The following is a 19,690-nucleotide window of genomic DNA, read 5'->3' on the forward strand; positions in this document are numbered from 1 at the left end:
CTAAATAAATGTTTCCGTTGTCGATTCAATACGCAGTTTTTCCACAAAGACACACTCAAAAAACACTTTTATTTACCTTTATTTTCCTGTGATTTGAATATTGCACTAGTCCATATTGCAATACATTGTTGAACTATTGTCATAAATCAAATAAAGAATTCTCAACTGTGACACAAACGACAGATCACTCCACTTAAAGGGGGCAGCACTCATGTGTTCCTGTTATGAATTCAACCTGTTATTCATGTTTTCCCTCTAACAGCAGTCTGAGGAGAACTTCAACCCCAACTGTTCGTTCTGGAGTTACTCCAAGAGGACCATGACGGGTTTCTGGTCCACGCAGGACTGCCGCCTGCTCGGCACCAACCGCACACACACCACCTGCTCCTGCACACACCTCACCAACTTCGCCGTGCTCATGGCCCACGTGGACGTCAAGGTAGGCAAACTCTTCCCTCCTGCTGCTTCTCGGATGACCTGTTTATCACCAAAAAGTGCAATTTACCAAAATGCAATCAAGACGAATGAAAAGGCATTGATCCGTCAATACTGCTTTACACAGCCGCTTACAAGGAAAGTGAGCTTCAGCAGTTTCTGTTTGTCAATATGTGTTTTATATTTCCCTTGCTTTTTAAGTTCACAGGGTTGTAATAGATTGAGAAGTGTTTGCTGACCTTCACCGCACTTTGTAGACTAACATTTAAAGTGCCAATAAACACACACACTCTTCATATAGTTTTAAACAATGACCCTGTCTGTGTAAGTGTGTATCGATTGCAGCCGCCTCAAAACTGTCTGTGTAACAGCCCGGATTTATGATGAGGTGCAGCAAAACAATGCCTGTTTCAAGTTCCTTTATACACGATATATCCTTTAAATAAAGTTATTTTTTGGCTTTCTAACCTTTACGTAACACTTGGCTGCAGGCCTTTTAGATGTATAGACTCTTTTTGTGTCTCTTTTGCCCCTTTTCATAGAAGTAGAGTGGTCTATAATGACTAAAATCCATCTGTTTGCTTCTTTTATTTAAAGAGAGAACAACGGGCACGTTAACATTGTATCCTCATATCGCTGGATTTCATCAATGCACCATTTTTTTGCCTTCAGGGTTGCTGCAGAAGCTAAGTGGAATGAGCGCAGTTAGTGTGAGTGCCGGAGAGCAATTCATTGGGAGGTGCTAATGGAAGTTGTAAAAAAAAATAAGGCCTGTTCCAGTAAAGGAAGTGTAATTTGGCTTGGAGATGTGTGTGTTGTTTTTATTGTGGGCAGCACTTTAGAAAGCTCAGTGGGAAAGAGGATGTTAGAGAAGAAGTTCTGTGATGCTGACAGACGGATTAATAATTCCTGTCACAGGAAGTTTGAGGAGTTGCCGCTGACAGGGAGAGTCTGGTCGCTGCTGAGGCATCTGTCTCTGAGAGCCTCTCTTCTCAATCAGCGTCCCAGTTGGCTCTCGTCCATGAAACCACTCCAACTGCCTTCACTCTGCAAAAAGCATGCATGCACACAGTCTGAAATTCATCTTCCTCCTGCACACATGGCTCCAGGGAGGGCTGGGTGAGGGGTTTCTTCCAGAGGGAGCCACTGTTTGTCACTCAGCAGCGTGACTCCGCTGCCACTAAGCTCTCTGCAGGCTGAAGGCCAGGCTGGAATAGAGAGGGAGGCGCGAAGAATGGGATCCTTCACGCGGTGAAAGCAGAGCGGGGGGAAAGGAAGCCGTAAAAGGAGCGCTTTCACTCAGCCCAATCCTTTAGTGGTTTGGAAAGCCCGGCTGGCTTGTGGCGCTTCATTCACCGGAGGAAAGTGGACAGTTGTTACACCCCAGTTCTGAGTGATAGCGTTTTTCTCCCCCTACCTTACTCTTTATCTTCTCTCTGCTCTGCTGTTATAAAAGGCCGCTTGTTCGAAAGGTGCCGCTGGATGGCAGATACGGAGGCTTTTTATTTGCTGTCACAGTGTTGTATCTGAGAACACTGGTGAAAGGAGTGTGTATGTGAGAGGCAGAGAAAGACGTTTCATAAATGCAAGACACTCAGAGTTTTTGTATCCATGGAAACAGGACATACCAATGCTGATCCCTGCATTGTTATTACTCATTACCCTCCGAGCAGCAGATTATATTCTAACCTTGTTTGTTTCTTTAGTGGCATCGAAGAGAAGATGGGCGAAGCTGTAATTACAATTTTCCTTCAGAGGACAGACGCTCCTTGCCGCAGCGCTGCCATCATCTTTCATCTTGTTGTTGTTTAGCTCATGGATGCTAGGCGCGCTACGCATAGTGATACTCACTTTATCTTGTAGTGTTTTATTTTCAGCACCAAGTTATTGCATGCAAAATGCCCCATAATGTGCATGAGACATTAGGACCGCTCTCCTTCTGTCCTTGGTGCTGATTTGAATTTTTAGGAAGCGGATTTAATGTGCATTTTAACATTTCATCCCACATCTAGGAGGGAAAGACTAGAATCTGTCGTCAAAAGTTGATATGTAGAAAATATATATTGTCGTCTGAAAATGGGAATTATTCTTTATCCGTTATATATTATCTTTCTGACTCTTAGAGACCTAAATGCTGTCATAAAACTAATATATGTGCACAAATGCACTATGGGCCAAACTGTTTGTGCTATTATTAGACACCTCACACAGTGTCTCATCAGGATGAATTATGTTTGAACTAGTTCCTCAGAATAATCACATATCGTAGATAAAATGTGCGCACACAAAGATCTTTAGAGCCTTGAGGTTTTGTAATGCAGTGCCCTTAACTGGATTAGCTCATGTGAGATCTTCCTCGAGAACTCATTAAAGTCCAATATCTGAACCGAGCGCTTCAGCCACTCAAACGATATCTGTCAGACGCAGAGATCAGGTAACGCCACTCAGACGATCACAAGGGCATCGAGAGATGCCACCAACGCCGCCATGTCGCCACTCGAGCTTCTTGTTTGCTCATTTTAAAGCGATTTCTGATGCCTTCCACTGATCCAGAAACCCGAAGGGAAGAGCGCCGCTGGCGCATAAACAAATGACAACTGTTCTTGCAGACGGCAGCTGCGTGTGAGAGATTATACGTCTCTTTGGTATCTTTAAATCATGTTTTGCAGCAACTTATTTGAATGTGACTTTGCTGAGAGCACTAACCTCAAGATGTCCTGATTTTGAGCCCTCTTACTGTGTTTGAAGAAAACGTATTTTGTTCTCTATCCTGTGGATTGATGTTTAGTTTGATTTATATTATTGTGTCATGTATAAATAATACATCCAGAAAGATAGTCCAGAAGTAAACACCAACAAATGACCCATCATGATGCGTTTTACAAGCTGTAGAAACCAAAGGACCAACTCAAAAGAAAATAAGAAATACCAATCATTTCATTCTTTCATTGTCAGTGCATCAAAATGACATTTCATTTAAGATACTGTAATAAATCTTAGCTCACTATAATATGGACGAATCACAAGCAAATGTAATTGATTCTGACATTATCCTTTTTCACACTGGGTGCAGTTTAATTCTTCCAACTGGAGTTAAACAAAGAGAATTAAACATTTTTTATTTAGTTTCACTACCATTTATTTGTTTAATTTTAAATGATGAAAAACCCCAAAAAGCATAAAACGGCCCGTTTAAAACATAAGAGACCTTCAGAAGGGTCAATGTCAGCTTGGCTTTGTGCACATATTGGCCTTTTTGTTGCATAAACATTTCTTTGTCACAGCAGTTTAATAAAACAAATGTAAACCCAAGGAGAACCATCTTGTCAACAGGGTCTTCTTCAAACATCTTCAAGATTCCATGTATAGCCATCAAAGCACCAACAGCTCTGTCTTTGAATTAAGGTCCACAATTTGTTCATTGAGATGAGAACACACCCTTTAAATAAAGCTGAAGCCACATATGGAGCCGCAGTGCTTCCCCCTGCAGGCCGTTATTCACGTAATAGATGTGTGTGCTCAAATAGGCCCTCGGGAGGCATTGAGCTACTGGTAAGTGCCACTTTCCCCGACACACCAGTTAATATAAATCAATGGCACATCCCCCTGCATGATGGAGCGGGCGATATTTGGGTAACATTCATCACTGTCTTCATGGGACATCTCCAGCCGAGCACCATCAGACGGTAGCTGTGATGAGAGAGGACGGTCAAGGTTAGCGTTGTGTTTCATGTTGTACTCACGGTGCTGGGAATAAATCTGTTTAAGGCACAGCCACAGAGGATGGAGACCACATTAAGTACCATAGCAACTGCAAGTCCTGCTCCGGCGTTATATCATAGTTATCGCAGCTCTGAACACAGTGTGGCATGAGGTGCACGTGCTGAATGTCATCTCCCGCCATGCTCGCTGGAATATCTCCCACAGCCCTTTTAAACCTGACAAATTTGCCCGGCAACTGATTCATACTGTAACTCCGGATCATAAATCCTCGGTCGTACCCTAGGTGAGGGTGTCACATGACTCCCTGCAGCGGGCCACTAGCCCTCAGCATGGCCTGACCGTATTTCATGAGTCCAACGCGGCAGCAGATTTATGCATTTTAATTGGATTGGCTTCATAGCCCCATGCTGGGAGCGGTTCGGTTGGGATGAAGGGTTGACGCTCTGTTCTCTTTGCCCACTTCACACTTCAGAGAACGGGTTCAGGAGGCCTTGGCTCCGGACACGGAGTGTTATGGTAATTAAGTGCGTCTGATGTGAAGTGAGGTTCAGATGGTTCGACCAGCGCGATGCAAAATGCTCGTCGCCACGTCTGCTCCTACTTGTCAGAGTGCTCGAGAGCCCAGAAACCTTACTCTGTGCTGCAAGGAGAGCAGATCAGGGGCAAAGCCAATCTGCCCAGGTATCCGTCTGCTGGAATGAACAAGTATGTGTGTTTAAGAAATAGGAGAAAAACTGAGCAGAGAAAGATTGGAAGACAAATCAAATGTGCACAAATGTGCCTCGCTCCACTAAGTAACATGGGCGCTGTGTGACTCGAGGACACAGCGAGTACACTTCTGAAGAAATTACGTCCGGACGCGTTAGAGCCTCCTGGACTGATTCCAATCATTGGGGCTTGTCGGTGTGAGGTGAGCTGCCGAGGCTCTGCAGATCACATCATTTGCCATCCTGCCCGGGCACAGCCCCCAGTGAAAGGAAACTTTTCAGCTCAGACAATGTGGCTGGCGACGTCTCAGCCATCATGCACCTCCCAGAACAAAGACATGACTCCTCAGTAAATCCATCACCAGGTGTGGAGACTTCACGCCTTTCTCTCTGACCTGGCCCCTCTCCAATGGGAGGTGAGATAGTGATGGATGGTGCGGTAGACCCCAGGGTCCCCTCACAATGTGCAGCAGCTAGTACCACCCACCGCATCAATACCTCTGTGAGGCTGAGCTGTGTGTCACATGCACCTACAGCAGAGGCAGGCTCAGACATCTGTTGCCACCCACTGCGTGTGCACCCCTCTAAAGTACGCCTCACACAGACACACACACACTGTAACATCTTGCGCCCCCCCTCGCCCCTCCAACATATACACAACGGCTCATCAGGCAGGAAAATCAAAAGAGCGCTCTCCCCAGATTTGAGGAGCGCTGCGGCTGTTATTGTAGCCGAGCGCCTTAATGATCAGCATCTGTTCCCCTCTCTGCTGCCTCTAAACAAGGCTCTCTGCCATACTACATCCCCCTAGTTCCCTCACTGTAACTCTACTGGGGGTAGCACGGAGAAGAAAGACAAACCACTCGTGGGTGTTGATTGTCTCTCTCTCTCCCTGCCCCCAGAAAATAAACTGCTGACTGGCTTTAAAGATGAGCTTGCCTGAGAGATATGCATGCCTTCGCGCCGTTGTCTTTCTACGTAAGCAAATATTTCCCTGTAGCTGAGGGTTTTGCATTATTTGCTGCAAGCCAAGGCTGCGTACACACACCTTTAATATGTCTTGGTTTGATCTGGTCTGTGATGTAAACACTGTTAAAAGGAGTAGCTTCTGTCTTCAAACATGTGCAACATTCTCGTGTTTTAAAATAACTAATGTTTGATCCATCTTACCTATCATCACACATAGACATGTTGTCAACACTTTTCCCAGATAGTAGCTGAGTCCCTGCAGGAATAACAGTCAGTCATTTTGTTAAAATACACCCCATCCCGTCCCCCCTTGGGGAGTCTCTATTCCCCCCGGTTGCTAGATAGTAAACTGTCAGATGACGTTGCAGTCCCTAAAACCAGATGTGGGTTTTACAGGCAATCTGCACATCTGCTTCCCTGACGTGTGCTTGTTTAATTTTAAATATTGTAGAATCAAACGTCACAGATGAATCAACATCTCCCTGCCATCTTCAAAATTGTTCCTTTTCAACTGATTTTAAATACATCTATTTATTAATATCATTATTTAAAATAATTAAACAGTCACAATGTTTGCTTTGATCACGTCTGACTATTTCTCAATTACTCGTTTTCTTTGGGCAATTTATTCATTATTGTATCTATCGGTTGTATACTTATATCCATCTAATGTAAACATTTATTCATGACTTCCAACCATTTCAAGCATCCGTACATTATTTGGAACCATGTTACCATTTTTCCATTACCTTTATCAATTTAAATTGTGCATGCATTACTTTAGGCTATCTGTTGTAAACATCTTTTGCATCTTAGCTCCATTTTAGCATTAACTTAACATTGTTCATGTATTTATTTATTACTTTAAACAATTTGTATTGGTTATCCATAACTTTTAGCTGTTTCAATCATGTATGCATTACTTTAAGCTAGCTTGTAGAGTAAAAGCAGAAATGCTCTATGGCCCGGTTTACACATTTCTAAGCTCCAGTGCTAACAGTTTTTTCGTGGCAGATTGTTGGCAGAAGGATATTTTTCAGTCTTTGTTTAAGGCCACATAAGTCGGTTATTCTGCAGATTCGGCTGTTTTTGGGCAAGTTGCCTTTTCCCTCTTCTGTCCAAGTATCCCTGTGTGCACTTGGCTTTTATGGACAGATGTAAATTCTCTTTCATGGCCGCGGAGGAATAGCTGTTGATCCTTATCTCTCCGTAAAGCCGCAGATTTATGGTCAGGAAAAGGCTTTTTAGGGCCCAGAACTGGCTGTGGTTGCAAATTACACTTTGAAAAGAGAAACATTTCTAAAAGCATCAGTGGCAGTTATTGAGCATGTCGTGCTTTGATTGTATTTCTGTTGTGTTAGTGGGAGACACCTGCCACCCTCTGGACCGCTCACTTTGTTCCACTGGTTTCCTCAGCAAGATGAAACAGTTCAGATTGATTCATGCCGAGTCATTCATGATTGATGTGTGCCACCTGTGGCTCGATCTGGCACGGGGTATTGATAGCACTTTACACACAAACAAAATAATATTGGAAATACAAGAGGGGAGCTGCTGGAACTGGATGGTGATTTAATTGTATGGTCGTGTTTTTTTATCAGCATTGTCTTTTCCTTACTAATCTGTTGGTCTGTGTCCAATATACTCTAAAATACTCTGGACTTTGCTGCAAGTTGACCTCCTTCTTTGTGCCCTCCTCGTGCAGAACACAGACCCGGTCCATGACATGCTCCTGGACGTGATCACCTGGGTGGGCATCCTCCTGTCTCTGGTCTGCCTGCTCATCAGCCTCTTCACCTTCTGCTTCTTCCGCGGCCTGCAGAGCGACCGTAACACCATCCACAAGAACCTGTGCATCAGCCTGTTCATCGCAGAGTCTCTGTTCCTGGTGGGCATCAACCGCGGGGACCAGCCGGTAAGACACCTTCTATGGAGTCTGTTTATTTAGCACCCCTGCAATACGCCTCCTGCACAACGTACTGCAAGAGTTATACATTTCTAAATAGTTGCTTTTACACTCGGTATGCTAAGCTGAGCTAAGCTAGCTTGCTGCTAGATCCAGCTGTTAACAGTTTTTATTATTCAAACATTAGACTTCAATCAAGCTTTCTTATCGTATACTCTTGCCAAGAAAACCAATCTCAAAACAAAGTTGGTTGAACAGAGTTAATTTGAAATCTTAAGTGTTGGATTTAAATCATTAGGTAATCTAATATGTTTAAATGTGTACTGCATAAGTGATACATTTCTAAATAGTTGCTTTTACACTCTGTATGCTAAACTGAGCTAAGCTAGCTTGCTGCTAGATCCAGCTATTAACAGTTTTTTAATATTCAAACATTAAACTTCAATCAAGCTTTTTTATCGTATACTCTTGCCAATAAAACTAATGTCAAAACAAAGAGGCTGGCATTAAGTACAAACACTTGAAAAATGTGGCCAAAATGAGTATAACTTCTTTATATAAATCCAGTTGCTGTATTTTAAACATCTAGTCAGTAAGGAATGAAATGAAAGTGTCTAAACAAATAAAGACATGAATAACAAAGTTTTATACAAATAATTGTTGCTAATTCATAGTCCAGAGAAAGAAAAGCATTTATATTAAAGTCCACAGAGGACCGCCACCATCGTCTCCTCTGATTTGAAAAGGGAGTGTAACCTTTGCTGTCCCTCCCACAGAGAGAGAGAGAGCCTGTGGCCATGAACTTTTAGATTCTGCTCAGCACTGAGAGGAAATACTGAAAGGAGAGAAATAGATGCACTTTACTTGACAAACACTCCTCTCGGTCCCCTGGCTGCAAAAGAAGCAAACACTCACTTGAGATGACGCTCACACAGAACACAAATGTTATTCTCTCGGGAACTGCACACACTCAACGACATTAATTCATCCTTTCACTCCCTAACCTCCTCATGCAGCACTTCTCACATTTTTAAACTCTTCAGAATAATCTGCATTAATCCTTTCGACACACTAAACCATCTTTTAATAACTGGAGTTTCAGCTGTGTGTGCCATCTTCAAATGTGTGTGTTCACACTTTAGACAAATGTCATTACATGTGTACTGGAGGGCGGAGAGCTTTGCTCCGCCCACAGCTTCATGCTGTCGTGCCACTTCTGTTTCCAATGAGGCACACTTATATTTGCTCTCAGATGGAAACATACTGTAAATGATTGTATGACAGTATGTGTCATTTATTTGATATCATTGTTTAAAACATGCAGTATTATTCCAAGCATATCTATAATTCACTTCTGTATTATTAGCTGGACTATGTTAACCAGAAATACATGACTCCTAGTTGAAATAATAATCAATAATGATATCCAAAATAAAAAGAATGTCACTTTGAGAGTGCATACCTCCTCAAAGACCAATGGTGCATTCACATGCTCCTGGGAGAAGGTCTCATTTACACTACACTTTTTACAAAACAAACTGCTTGAAACAGGAATAAATAAATAAAAACTTTCAGGAATACTATGTAATAAATAATAATAATAATAATAATAAATATTATTTTTGGAGCGAATTTCTGGGTACTCGATAACATTTTACGGTGTAAAATGCATAAAAACAACAATTAAAGAACACACTTAAAATACATAATACCAAAAGATTATAACAGATTAAAAGTGATTTTGTATTCGTGCAAGATGCATTAAATAGGACCATTTCAACTCAACCTAAATCAAACAAATAAAAGTCATAACAATAGTTGCACATTAAAATGAAAAAGTGACATTAACAATTAAACAAATGTATCGAGTAAATAATAAAATACAAATAAATATCTCAAAAGTATATTTAAAAAATAGAAGGCAATAACATTAAAACATATTATAAGATTTACAGAGAAAGAAATATAGTGTTGTTATTCTCAGCCTAATTGTTTAAAATGATAATAATATCCCAGTTTAACCTCAAGGCTTCCTCTTTGAAGTTAAAGAAAATGCTCTGCCTTTTACCTCACCCTCTATAACCTTTTATGGGTTTGATTCACCGCCCGGCTCTAAGATCACTCTCCTGCACTGCAATTAATGTCCACTCAACCTTTTAGTTATTTAATTGAACCCATTTCAGTGACAAAACTCCCCAGTTATGTTCAACTGCGCCGATAATTAGATCAATCCCTGACAGTGGCAGTGTGTCTTATTATTGTTAGAAAGTGTGTGGGCACATGCCGACTTAGAGTGTGTAACTGCACCACGAGCTCCTGCGCACCTGGCCGCAGTATTAAATGCTCTGAGCTCCAAATGGCTGCAGGACTCCTCTTCTCCATATCTCCCTTTCATCCATGCCAACGACAGCAAACAGGAACACATGGGCTCAGTATCTGCAGCTCCTGCCAGTCACCACAGGCTCACTTCCAACAGCCTCAGCCAAACAGAGCCAAGCAATGCTAATTGTGAAGAAGACACAAACATGCAGAGGTCAGAATATGCTGTTCAGTTATACTCACATATTCTGCCTTCTAGCAAGGCATCTAATCCTGCAGGAAACCAGAGAATAACTGATTGTGGTTACTGTCAACACTCACACTTCCCTTCCTTCTCAGATTGCTTGTGCGGTCTTCGCCGCCCTGCTGCACTTCTTCTTCCTGGCGGCCTTCACGTGGATGTTCCTGGAGGGCGTGCAGCTCTACATCATGCTGGTGGAGGTGTTTGAGAGCGAGCACTCACGCAAGCGCTACTTCTACCTGGTGGGCTACGGGGTCCCCGCGCTAATTGTGGCCGTTTCCGCTGCAGTGGACTATCGGAGCTACGGGACCGACCGAATGTGAGCTCATTTCACAATCTGCCCTAAAGGCTGCGGAAGAAATGGTTTCCCTTTCTGCATGCAACATTTCTTTTTTGGGGCTCAGCTTTAGACTAGAGTACATACCATCTAGAGTGGTTGCTAAGATAATTACAGTTAAAATGTGCACAACAAAAAGTACAGTCGAAAAGTCAAATATGTCAAGTTGCAATGGATACCAAAGAGAGCAATTTATGTTCATGATGAGAAGACAATTCTACTTCCAGTTTTAGAAAATAACGTCACATCTGGGGATTGTTACGGTGCATAAAAGGCTTTATTTGCTGACCCTCACATGCCTGTCTCTCCACCGATAAAAACCCTGCTAACAACAGTTTATTTTGTTCGAGGGTCTCTAACAATCTTGCAGATGATGCTACAATAGCTATAGCTCATCATCAACTCTTAATGAAGCAGAACGGGGACGGGAGCTGCTGAATTGACATGGTTCTGACAGTGAGAGATGCTCACTTCACCAGATAGTATTGCTGGATGAATGGCTGTTGTGGCTAATGTCAGCATTTTGGGATGCACAAATTACATCAGGATGGCGGGGGGGTTGGAGGGACTATGAGCAGGGAGATGAAGAGGGAAAGAGAGAGGAAGAGACAGCAGATTAACAGAGAGACACACACTGCCTTTTAGTATTTCCTTCTGAAGCTGCATACACCAAGTGCTCCATAAAGCAGAGCAAGGATTGCCCCCCGAGTAAATCTCAAAGCCATCTGAAATAATGAAGACCAGCATCAGCAGTTTGCTTCCAAGATGTTTATCATATATGGCCCACACACACACACACACATACACACACACACACACACACACACACACACACACACACACACACACACACACACACACACACACACACACACACACACACACGCACACACACACACTGGTAGTTCCTGGTGATGGATGAGGCGATAGCTGCCACCGCCTGAGCCTTGGCATCATGTGAATAATTAAAGCCTGCCACCGGTGGAACAATTATTCGCCGCCATTGAAGGATGAGGGAAGGGACGGGGCGGGACGAGTGGTGTGTGTGTGTGTGTGTGTGTGTGTGTGTGTGTGTGTGTGTGTGTGTGTGTGTGTGTGTGTGTGTGTGTGTGTGTGTGTGTGTGTGTGTGTGTGTGTGTGTGTGTGTGTGTGTGTGTGTGTGTGTGTGTGTGTGTGTGTGTGTGTGTGTGTGTGTGTGTGTGTGTGTGTGTGTGTGTGTGTGTGTGTGTGTGTGTGTGTGTGTGTGTGTGTGTGTGTGTGTGTGTGTGTGTGATTTAAGGGGCTATAGCAGCATTATCATAGGCGGTCTCGTTTTAAATATCCAGCAAGTGACCCAACATTAAAGTGGAAACTGAACTCAGGAGACCTTTATTAAATTACTCTTTGAGAATGATTACTCTCAATGGACCCTTGAGCAAGGCAGCTCTTCTGGAGTCAGCAGAACCAGGATTACTCCGTTTAATGAAAGTAATACATCAAACCACTTGGACCCTCTTGAAACCAGTTTCAGTATTGTAGTTGTGTTACTGTAGTGCAGAATAATGGCTGGGTTTAGTCCAAGTTCTCCCGTAGATATTTATTATAAATATAAACACTTATGTTTACTTTCAGCCCCTCTCGTCAAAAGCAGTATACGCTTCAGGCCTGACAGACATATTGGATGCATTTGAATTCTTACAAAGATCGGCAAATAACCATATTGCTTTAATATATAGTTAATTGAAACCTGTTGTGTTTATTGCATTTTCACATCAGCAAGTATTCAGGACTCAGGGTAAATGTTCGCTATTAGCTGTGTTAGATATGTATCTTTAAAGAACACTAGTTTGGATAGCTTGGTTAATAATTCAAGAATATTCAACACATTTTCATCTTTTGGAAGGAGCTTTTATTCGTAGTTTCTCTCAAAATCCTATTTATTTATAACAAGCTATACTTTGGGTTTTCTTTTTCGAGGGCGGTTGTGTTACATGCTTGTTCACTAGTCGGCTTCTAAGGACACCAGCTAACCGGGTGTATTTCAGTAGAGAGAAGGCTGACACTGAACACATCAGACCAACATTGATAAGCTCTACATGTGGAAGGGAAAACTCATAGTTTTTGATCAGTGGGTGAACTGTCCCTTTTTAAGATTATAGTTTAAAGGGGCCCTATTCGCTCATGTTCAGGTTCATATTAGTATTTAGAGCCTCTACTGTGACAGGCATGAAGAAACAACAGCCTGCAGCTCCCACCACCCACCACGTCTCTACATCTCTCTGATCTGAGGAAGAAACGAACAATAAGAAGCTTCAGCGTCATTTCTTTCCACGATTCGCAGCACACGCGCTTTGATGAGCTGCCAGATTCTCTGCGTGTCTTCTGTTTGCTCTTCTTTATGCTTCCATATGTGTTTTTCTGTGTTTCCTCCTCTTTTCCAGTGACATCAGAGAGCAGGAGAGATATCAACAACAAAGCAACAATCACTTCTATCCCGTCACTTCCCCTATTATATGCTCTCTGCTCACACTGACACTTCTGCAGTGACAAACATGTGCATTCTGGTCCTTTTGCAGTGGAGGTTTTAAAAATACAGTATGGCTGCAAATACATTTTTGTATGCAAGACAATGGAACCCAAAAGGCCTTTTTCATCAGATCGTGCAACAATTGTTTTGTCAAGGACATTTTAAGAGACAGATTTGCTTAGCTTTCTGTCTTTCTGCAGAACTATTCACCCCTATTTTCTTCTAAAGTGCCCCCTGGCCTTTATATTTTAAAATACCATGAAATGCCCCCCCTTGAAAGACAACACGCCTGTATGAACTATCATTTCCATTGTCCAAAAATGGAGGCGTCTTTCTGCTGCAGCAGCGGAGATTAACAGATTAATAATTCAACCAGAGGTCATAAATCATTTTTTTGCTATTTCTAAGCTACATTTCCACCTTCTTCTGTCCTGTTGCTCCTGTGTTTAGTTTTTCCACTGTTTTGATATGATAGTAAGGTCAGGAGAGCGTGGTGTTTAATTATTGACATAATTACAGCAGAGTAATTTAGTGAACATGTGAGGCTCTTTGTGTTTGGAGATGTCAGGGTCAAGGGCAATCCAATCCCTTTTGAGTGATACTACCTTTCAATTAAGAACTGAGTCGGTCATCAATTTTCATCTGTAATGGTAATATCCTACTTAACCCTACAAGTAAAAGAAAGCAGTTTCTCAAAATTGGCACCATAGTCGAAACGGAGCAACATTTTAGGAAACCAAAAAAACGAAGTGATGTCTGAATGTATCAACACATTGTTAACAAAGACATATAAAGACATGCAACTAATATGAACCTGACAGTGAGCAGAATAGGGCCTCTTTAACTGTGACACCTGTTTTCTGATCAAAGCCCATTGAAACTCATTGAAACTGAAAACCTTTTCCTTCAAATCCCTTCTCATGTCCATAATTCTGCAGCCCTTGGAGCAGTCTGTGGTGTGAAGAGCCTATTCCTCTGAGGCACTTCCTCTTGATGTATATCCTCGCTGTATGAAGCCATACCCTAAATCTTTCTCTGTCCCCCTCCTCCCTCTCCTCTCCCCCTTATTGCAGATGCTGGCTGCGCCTGGACACCTACTTCATTTGGAGTTTCATAGGACCGGCAACCTTGATAATTATGGTAAGCGAACCCCCCTCCCCCCCTTTCTGCTCATTAACCCTACTTAGCCTGCGGGTCGTCCCTTAAACGCTCCAGCGAGATCTCTTCCTCTCGCTTCTCTTCCCTCCCTCTCTTCTCCGCCCTGTTGAGCGCCAAAGTCTCCGCGGGCACAGCTGTCCCGAGAAACAGATGAGGGGTGTGAGGATATATCGCAGCGTGTCACCCGCTGCAGTCACCGGCTGAGGCCAATTTTGGGGGGGAGAGAGGGTAGGAGGGGGGAGACGTAGAGAAAAGAGAGTGAACTCTGCTCAGTATGCAATGTTGGAGTAATCCACTCCCAGATTATGATTGATTCTGTTCCTGTTCCTACTACACTACACTACCTTCCTCCACCCCTCTCTCACACACACACACACACACACACACACACACACGCACACACACACACACACACACACACACACACACACACACACACTCCCTATGTCTTGCACGATTAGGACAACCCATATTTTACAATTCAATTTTACTGATCCCACTGCTTTAATTTTGATTATCTTTTAAGACAATGATAATGTAACAGTCAATAGCATATTAATATTTATTTGAATTATACTCTTTCAGTGTTTAGTATTGTTATTATGATATATGTTAGTTGTGACGGTTAACATGGTGCTGCTTCATCGGGGGGAAAAAACCCAATTTGGAAATGAATAAATGATATCTAATCCTATGTAAGTCATTCAAATGAATACTGTTATAACTTACAAAAGGTTTAGTAACATTTCTGAAACAATAGTGTATAACTTTTAGGGCAAAGTGTATTAGATTATTATATCATTTTCTGTAACCAGTAATACTGTATGACAAATCTAAATCAAGGAAAGAAGCTGAACATACAGCATTAACAAATCAAAATGAAGATAATAGTTTCCATGCTGGGAAGAAGAGACCAGATCCAATTGTTCCTCACGAGTTTGGTGAATATTTAGGGCAAAGATGCCTTTTAAGTCTTTTCTATTCTCGCCTCTTATTACCTTAATATTAGCTGTGCAGCAGTGAAAGCGTACTAATTGCTGTATTTCCTGAGGAGCCACTCCGGCACCCTTATTTAGCGACCAGGTTTCACTCATTATCTGATTTAGTGATTTCTGACTTGCAGAGAAAAAGGAAATAATGAGACTTTTTTTGTCAACGGCAGGTGCAAAAGTCAAACTGAGACATTCACATTTTGAAACCTTGTGCATAAAGAAACAGAAGTACTCCAAAGGAAGTCAAATTTAAAAAGTGTCCTTTCATGGTACAATTAAAGTGTTTGACATCCCTCCGAATAAAGGATTTAATCGCTTCGAATTGTTGATCTGTAGTCCCTGGACAGATGTTGTAAAGTCACCCTTAAAACTGATTATATTTAAAAATTCAAAATTAAATTGTGCAATTTCTGTATGGAGGTATTGAAACTTTTTCAATTGACAGAACTTTAAAAAAATCAAGCATTTCACCCAAAAAGAAATCAATGCGAAGTGTATTTTGCTTAGTGTAAAAGAAAAGGACCTCAGTGGTGTTGGCAGCTATTCCCAGAGGTTTTCTCTAAGTGTGAATATGATGAGGCAAGTGTGAGGAAGTCATACGTGCAGCCCTCCTCTCCCTCCTCTTCCTCTTATGTTTCTCTTGTTCCACCATCATGCACAAACTAATTAAAAATGAATGAAAACACCCCCTCTTCCTCTCTGTGTCCCTCAGCTGAACGTGATCTTCCTCGGCATCGCCCTCTACAAGATGTTCCATCACACGGCCATCTTGAAACCAGACTCTGGTTGCCTGGACAACATCAAGTAAGAGCCCTCGGATCATCCGGATATCCATTAAAGTGGAACAGAAATAGCTCCTGGTGACGTGATGAAAGCTTGTTTTAGAGTGACAACTGAATTGTGTTTCCTTCAGTTCAATGAAACACTGCTAAAGTAACACGTGTGCATGTCACTTTTCCTGACCCCCCTTTGAAACCTCATTAAAGGCACTTATCCAACTGTTTCAAGGTTTTCTGGTTTAAGCTACCTTGCTAAACTTTAACCCCACAGGTGAGTTTCTTTTAAGTTTTGCTTAAAGTTTCAGATAAATAGCTTTTACTTGAGTCCAGACATCTGGTGGTGCAATATGTTACCGTATGTTCAGCTAAAATACCCCTAGTGGAAAAATAAGAAAGGTTTATGGCTATTTGTACAACGCTGCTTGATTTGAAGGAGTTCAATCATTTAATTATGATACAAAAGCCAATTAGCTTTAGTTGTTTAATCCATTAAACAACATATGTGCGGACTAAAGGTCTTTACATACAAATAAACCACATGGAAATCAGTTGATTAAAGGCCCTACAACTCAAAGGATCATTCATGTTATCCATTTGTATTGCAAAGATATTGATTTGTGCAGCTTTTAGTGCCAAAGCATTGCATTGTGGATCTTAAAAACACCCCGTGATGTGTGCATTACACTCCACAGATCACGCAGTAGAGAGTCTCGTCTTCTCAAAGTTTCCCGCTGAAGTGTGTGTGATGTGTTTTTAAGTCTGTCTGGAGGATGACGGTCTTTTGGGTCATTGTGTTTGACGTCTGCTGCAGCTACCTGGGGTCGGGGGTGGGGGGGGGTGGGGGGGGTCAGGGGTGAGGGCTCCTCCACAGATGGTGTAAAGTTGTTTTTCCTCGCAGTGCTATGATGGATAAGGGTCTCGCCTCTGTTTTTGCTGTCTGCCTGGCTTTTTGAAGCCGCTGTGGACACATTAGTGTGCTTTATGGCTCGGGTTGTTCTCTGTGGCATCGCATCGCTGGGCGTGTGTCTGCCCCGTCTGCCCCCTCCTCTCTGCACGGGGAGACACATAAACTCCAGCTAACATGATGTAGCTGCTGCAGTCAGGCTGGGTTTCTATGTGAACTCAACACAAGATGTTTGTGTTCTTTAAGTGTTGCTTCTGATTAAAGTGACATCACCGTCCCTTTAACATGACATGTAAAGACGTTCAGCGCTTATTAGATTTGTCACTTCTGAGATAAGTTGCTATATTTTTCATTTTTCTAATCCTCTTTTGAACTAGGTAAACCCAGTGGCTTTTTGCATCAGCCAGTTACTTAGTTACAGTTATTACAATAAAAGCTTTAACTAAGGGGATTTATGCATTACTTAATGAACTGGAATTGCACATTTGGAGAGTGGAGACCGCCACCTTTACCATAAGAGAAACATACTGCGCCACGTAATGCGCATTTACTCCCAAATGGCTCATGCTCCACCTTCACAACAAGTGTCGTGATAATAGGGCCAGTATTATTTCTGTAGTCCTGCTGAAACAGAAAACCTAACTTCCATAGCAAAGGTAAACATGGCTGCACCACAAAGTTTATTTCCTACATTGAGGTGAATTTTGACTTTAAATGTACTGCCAAGTCTCACACTTGTACAGCTAACAGACTAAACAATCACCTGTTGATATATGAACCAATTAGATTGAAGAGTAGATAATCAGGTCAAAACATTGAATAGGATAAAAAGGCTTTGCATAGTGATGTAAACTGCAAAGATATTGAATGATTTGTCTCCAGTAAGACAAAGACTTGTTTCTGATAAAGTTGAATACTGATGTAAACTGGAATGATATTTCAAAGGTTTAAACGGAGGCAAAAACACAGAAAAGGCTTGGTGTGCCTACATATAGCTTAGCGGAGCACTTTGATCCAAAACCCCTCTACTGTACCTAACATTTTCCTGCTCCATTTCTGTGTCTTACTCACAAGGTACATTGCATACTTTGTTCTGCAGAAAAATATTGACTGCTGGAGTTCACAGCGTGGTTTGATTTATTACAGCGGCCTCCCATAATGCACCACTCAGCTGACCTTCTGACCTCCGAGTCTTACCGACCTCGAAGCAATCTGCAGCGTTTCAGATGACCGTTGGAAAAAAATAAATGGTGTGCTGCTTCTGTCAGCCTCTCATTCGCCTGACACACTTGAAACCTTTCTCAACACGCGCCTGCACAAAGCTTAAAAACAGGAAGTGATAAACACAAACAGGAAGTAATAGGTCTTCAAAGCCAGTAGTGTGCAGTAGTCTCTCAGATCCATTATTTCTTTCCACTTACTGAGTTATCAAGGTGTGATGGTGATGATAGTACGGGTTAATGCACTCATGTTAATAAGGTGCGTCCTCTTTTGTCTTCTCTTTGCACCGACGTGTTCCTCCTTGATGTCACGATTTCTCCTGAGATTTCAAAATGCTGCTTTCTGTTAATATGAATGTTTTTGATCTGTTTGTCCCTCCCTTCTTCTTTTGATTTGGCTGTGTTTAACATCTTTCTGTTTTCTATCCACGTTTTCTATCCATGCATTTTTTTCTTTTCCTTTTCGTTTTAGCTACCGTTATTATGATGGATGTGTTATTGTAGAGTGGCACTGGTAAGATTTCACAGGATGTAGAGTAGATTTGATATTGTGTTTGATGTGTTTTTCCCTCCTCTCCTTGTGATGCAGCTGCCCTGTGATTCATGGATTAATGACTCCTTTAGACTAACTTCTAAATGCATCATAATCAGAGCATAATGACCTCAAATGGGGAACTTAGCTTCCTCTCTGTGCAGATAAAACTCTTCAAATGCTAACGAGATCATTTCAAAGACACAAAACACCGATGCCAACATCTGAAACATCTTTGAGCTAATTCGCATTTTTAGCATACCTTTGGTTCAATAATTAACCTCCCGTCGGAGTGATCACAGCTTTTCCTCTTTTCCTCCTATAAAATGGCTTTATGCACATTTGAAGCAGGTTTAAATGACCAATTCCAATCTCATACCTAAATGATCTGTGACATTGCAGTGAACGCTAAAGGAAGTCATTTTGAAGGGACATGCTGGTAATTCGATGCCACAGTCTGATGTAGCTCTCTGCCTATAATTGTAGATTTCTTTCAGTTTTTCTCTAAACAGCACAATAAGTCTTATCTGCTGCAACAGATGGATAGTAGATTTATATTGCACTAGCATTCAAATGTTTCCCTGAGCCGATTGCGTGAATGCTTTATTCAAAATCTGACTGAAATGCACTTTGAATTAGAAATATCCCTAAATAATTAGATTCCCCCTTGCCATAAACTGCACTTAACAAACATGTTCAAGCCTAATGATGGCAGATCAAGAGTTTAAATGTCCTGTTCTGTTAGCTTTAAAGCGTGGAACAGCTGCAAAACTAAAAAGCACAGTCTTCTTTTGTAAGTGAGCTGCTTTTTTGCCTCAAGGCTCCTTCTGTGCAGCTCTCAAACTCATCCCCATATTTTATCTGATAACTCCAGGAGGAGATATGAATTGTAGCCTCTTCATATCCTGTCCTCTGCGATGCATTCCTCGTGACCTCCCGTGTCTCCATCATAAAACACTCCT

At 42.0% G+C, this 19,690-nt stretch overlaps 1 protein-coding gene across 24 annotated transcripts in view; it reads left to right on the forward strand.

Moving 5' to 3' along the window:
- The window catches only part of LOC307031165 (adhesion G protein-coupled receptor L3), a 183,693-nt gene that overhangs the window by 152,791 nt on the left and 11,212 nt on the right, over positions 1–19,690 (forward strand). For all 24 annotated transcript variants that reach the window (XM_079668007.1, XM_079667996.1, XM_079668013.1 and 21 more), the window contains 5 exons: positions 263–439; positions 7,540–7,749; positions 10,399–10,619; positions 14,217–14,283; positions 16,006–16,097. In XM_079668007.1, coding sequence (XP_079524133.1) covers positions 263–439; positions 7,540–7,749; positions 10,399–10,619; positions 14,217–14,283; positions 16,006–16,097 — 767 coding nt within the window. The remainder of the gene's footprint in view (positions 1–262; positions 440–7,539; positions 7,750–10,398; positions 10,620–14,216; positions 14,284–16,005; positions 16,098–19,690) is intronic.

Source organism: Notothenia rossii, assembly GCF_949606895.1.
Source record: "Notothenia rossii genome assembly, chromosome: 3".
Taxonomy (NCBI): Eukaryota; Metazoa; Chordata; class Actinopteri; order Perciformes; family Nototheniidae; genus Notothenia; species Notothenia rossii.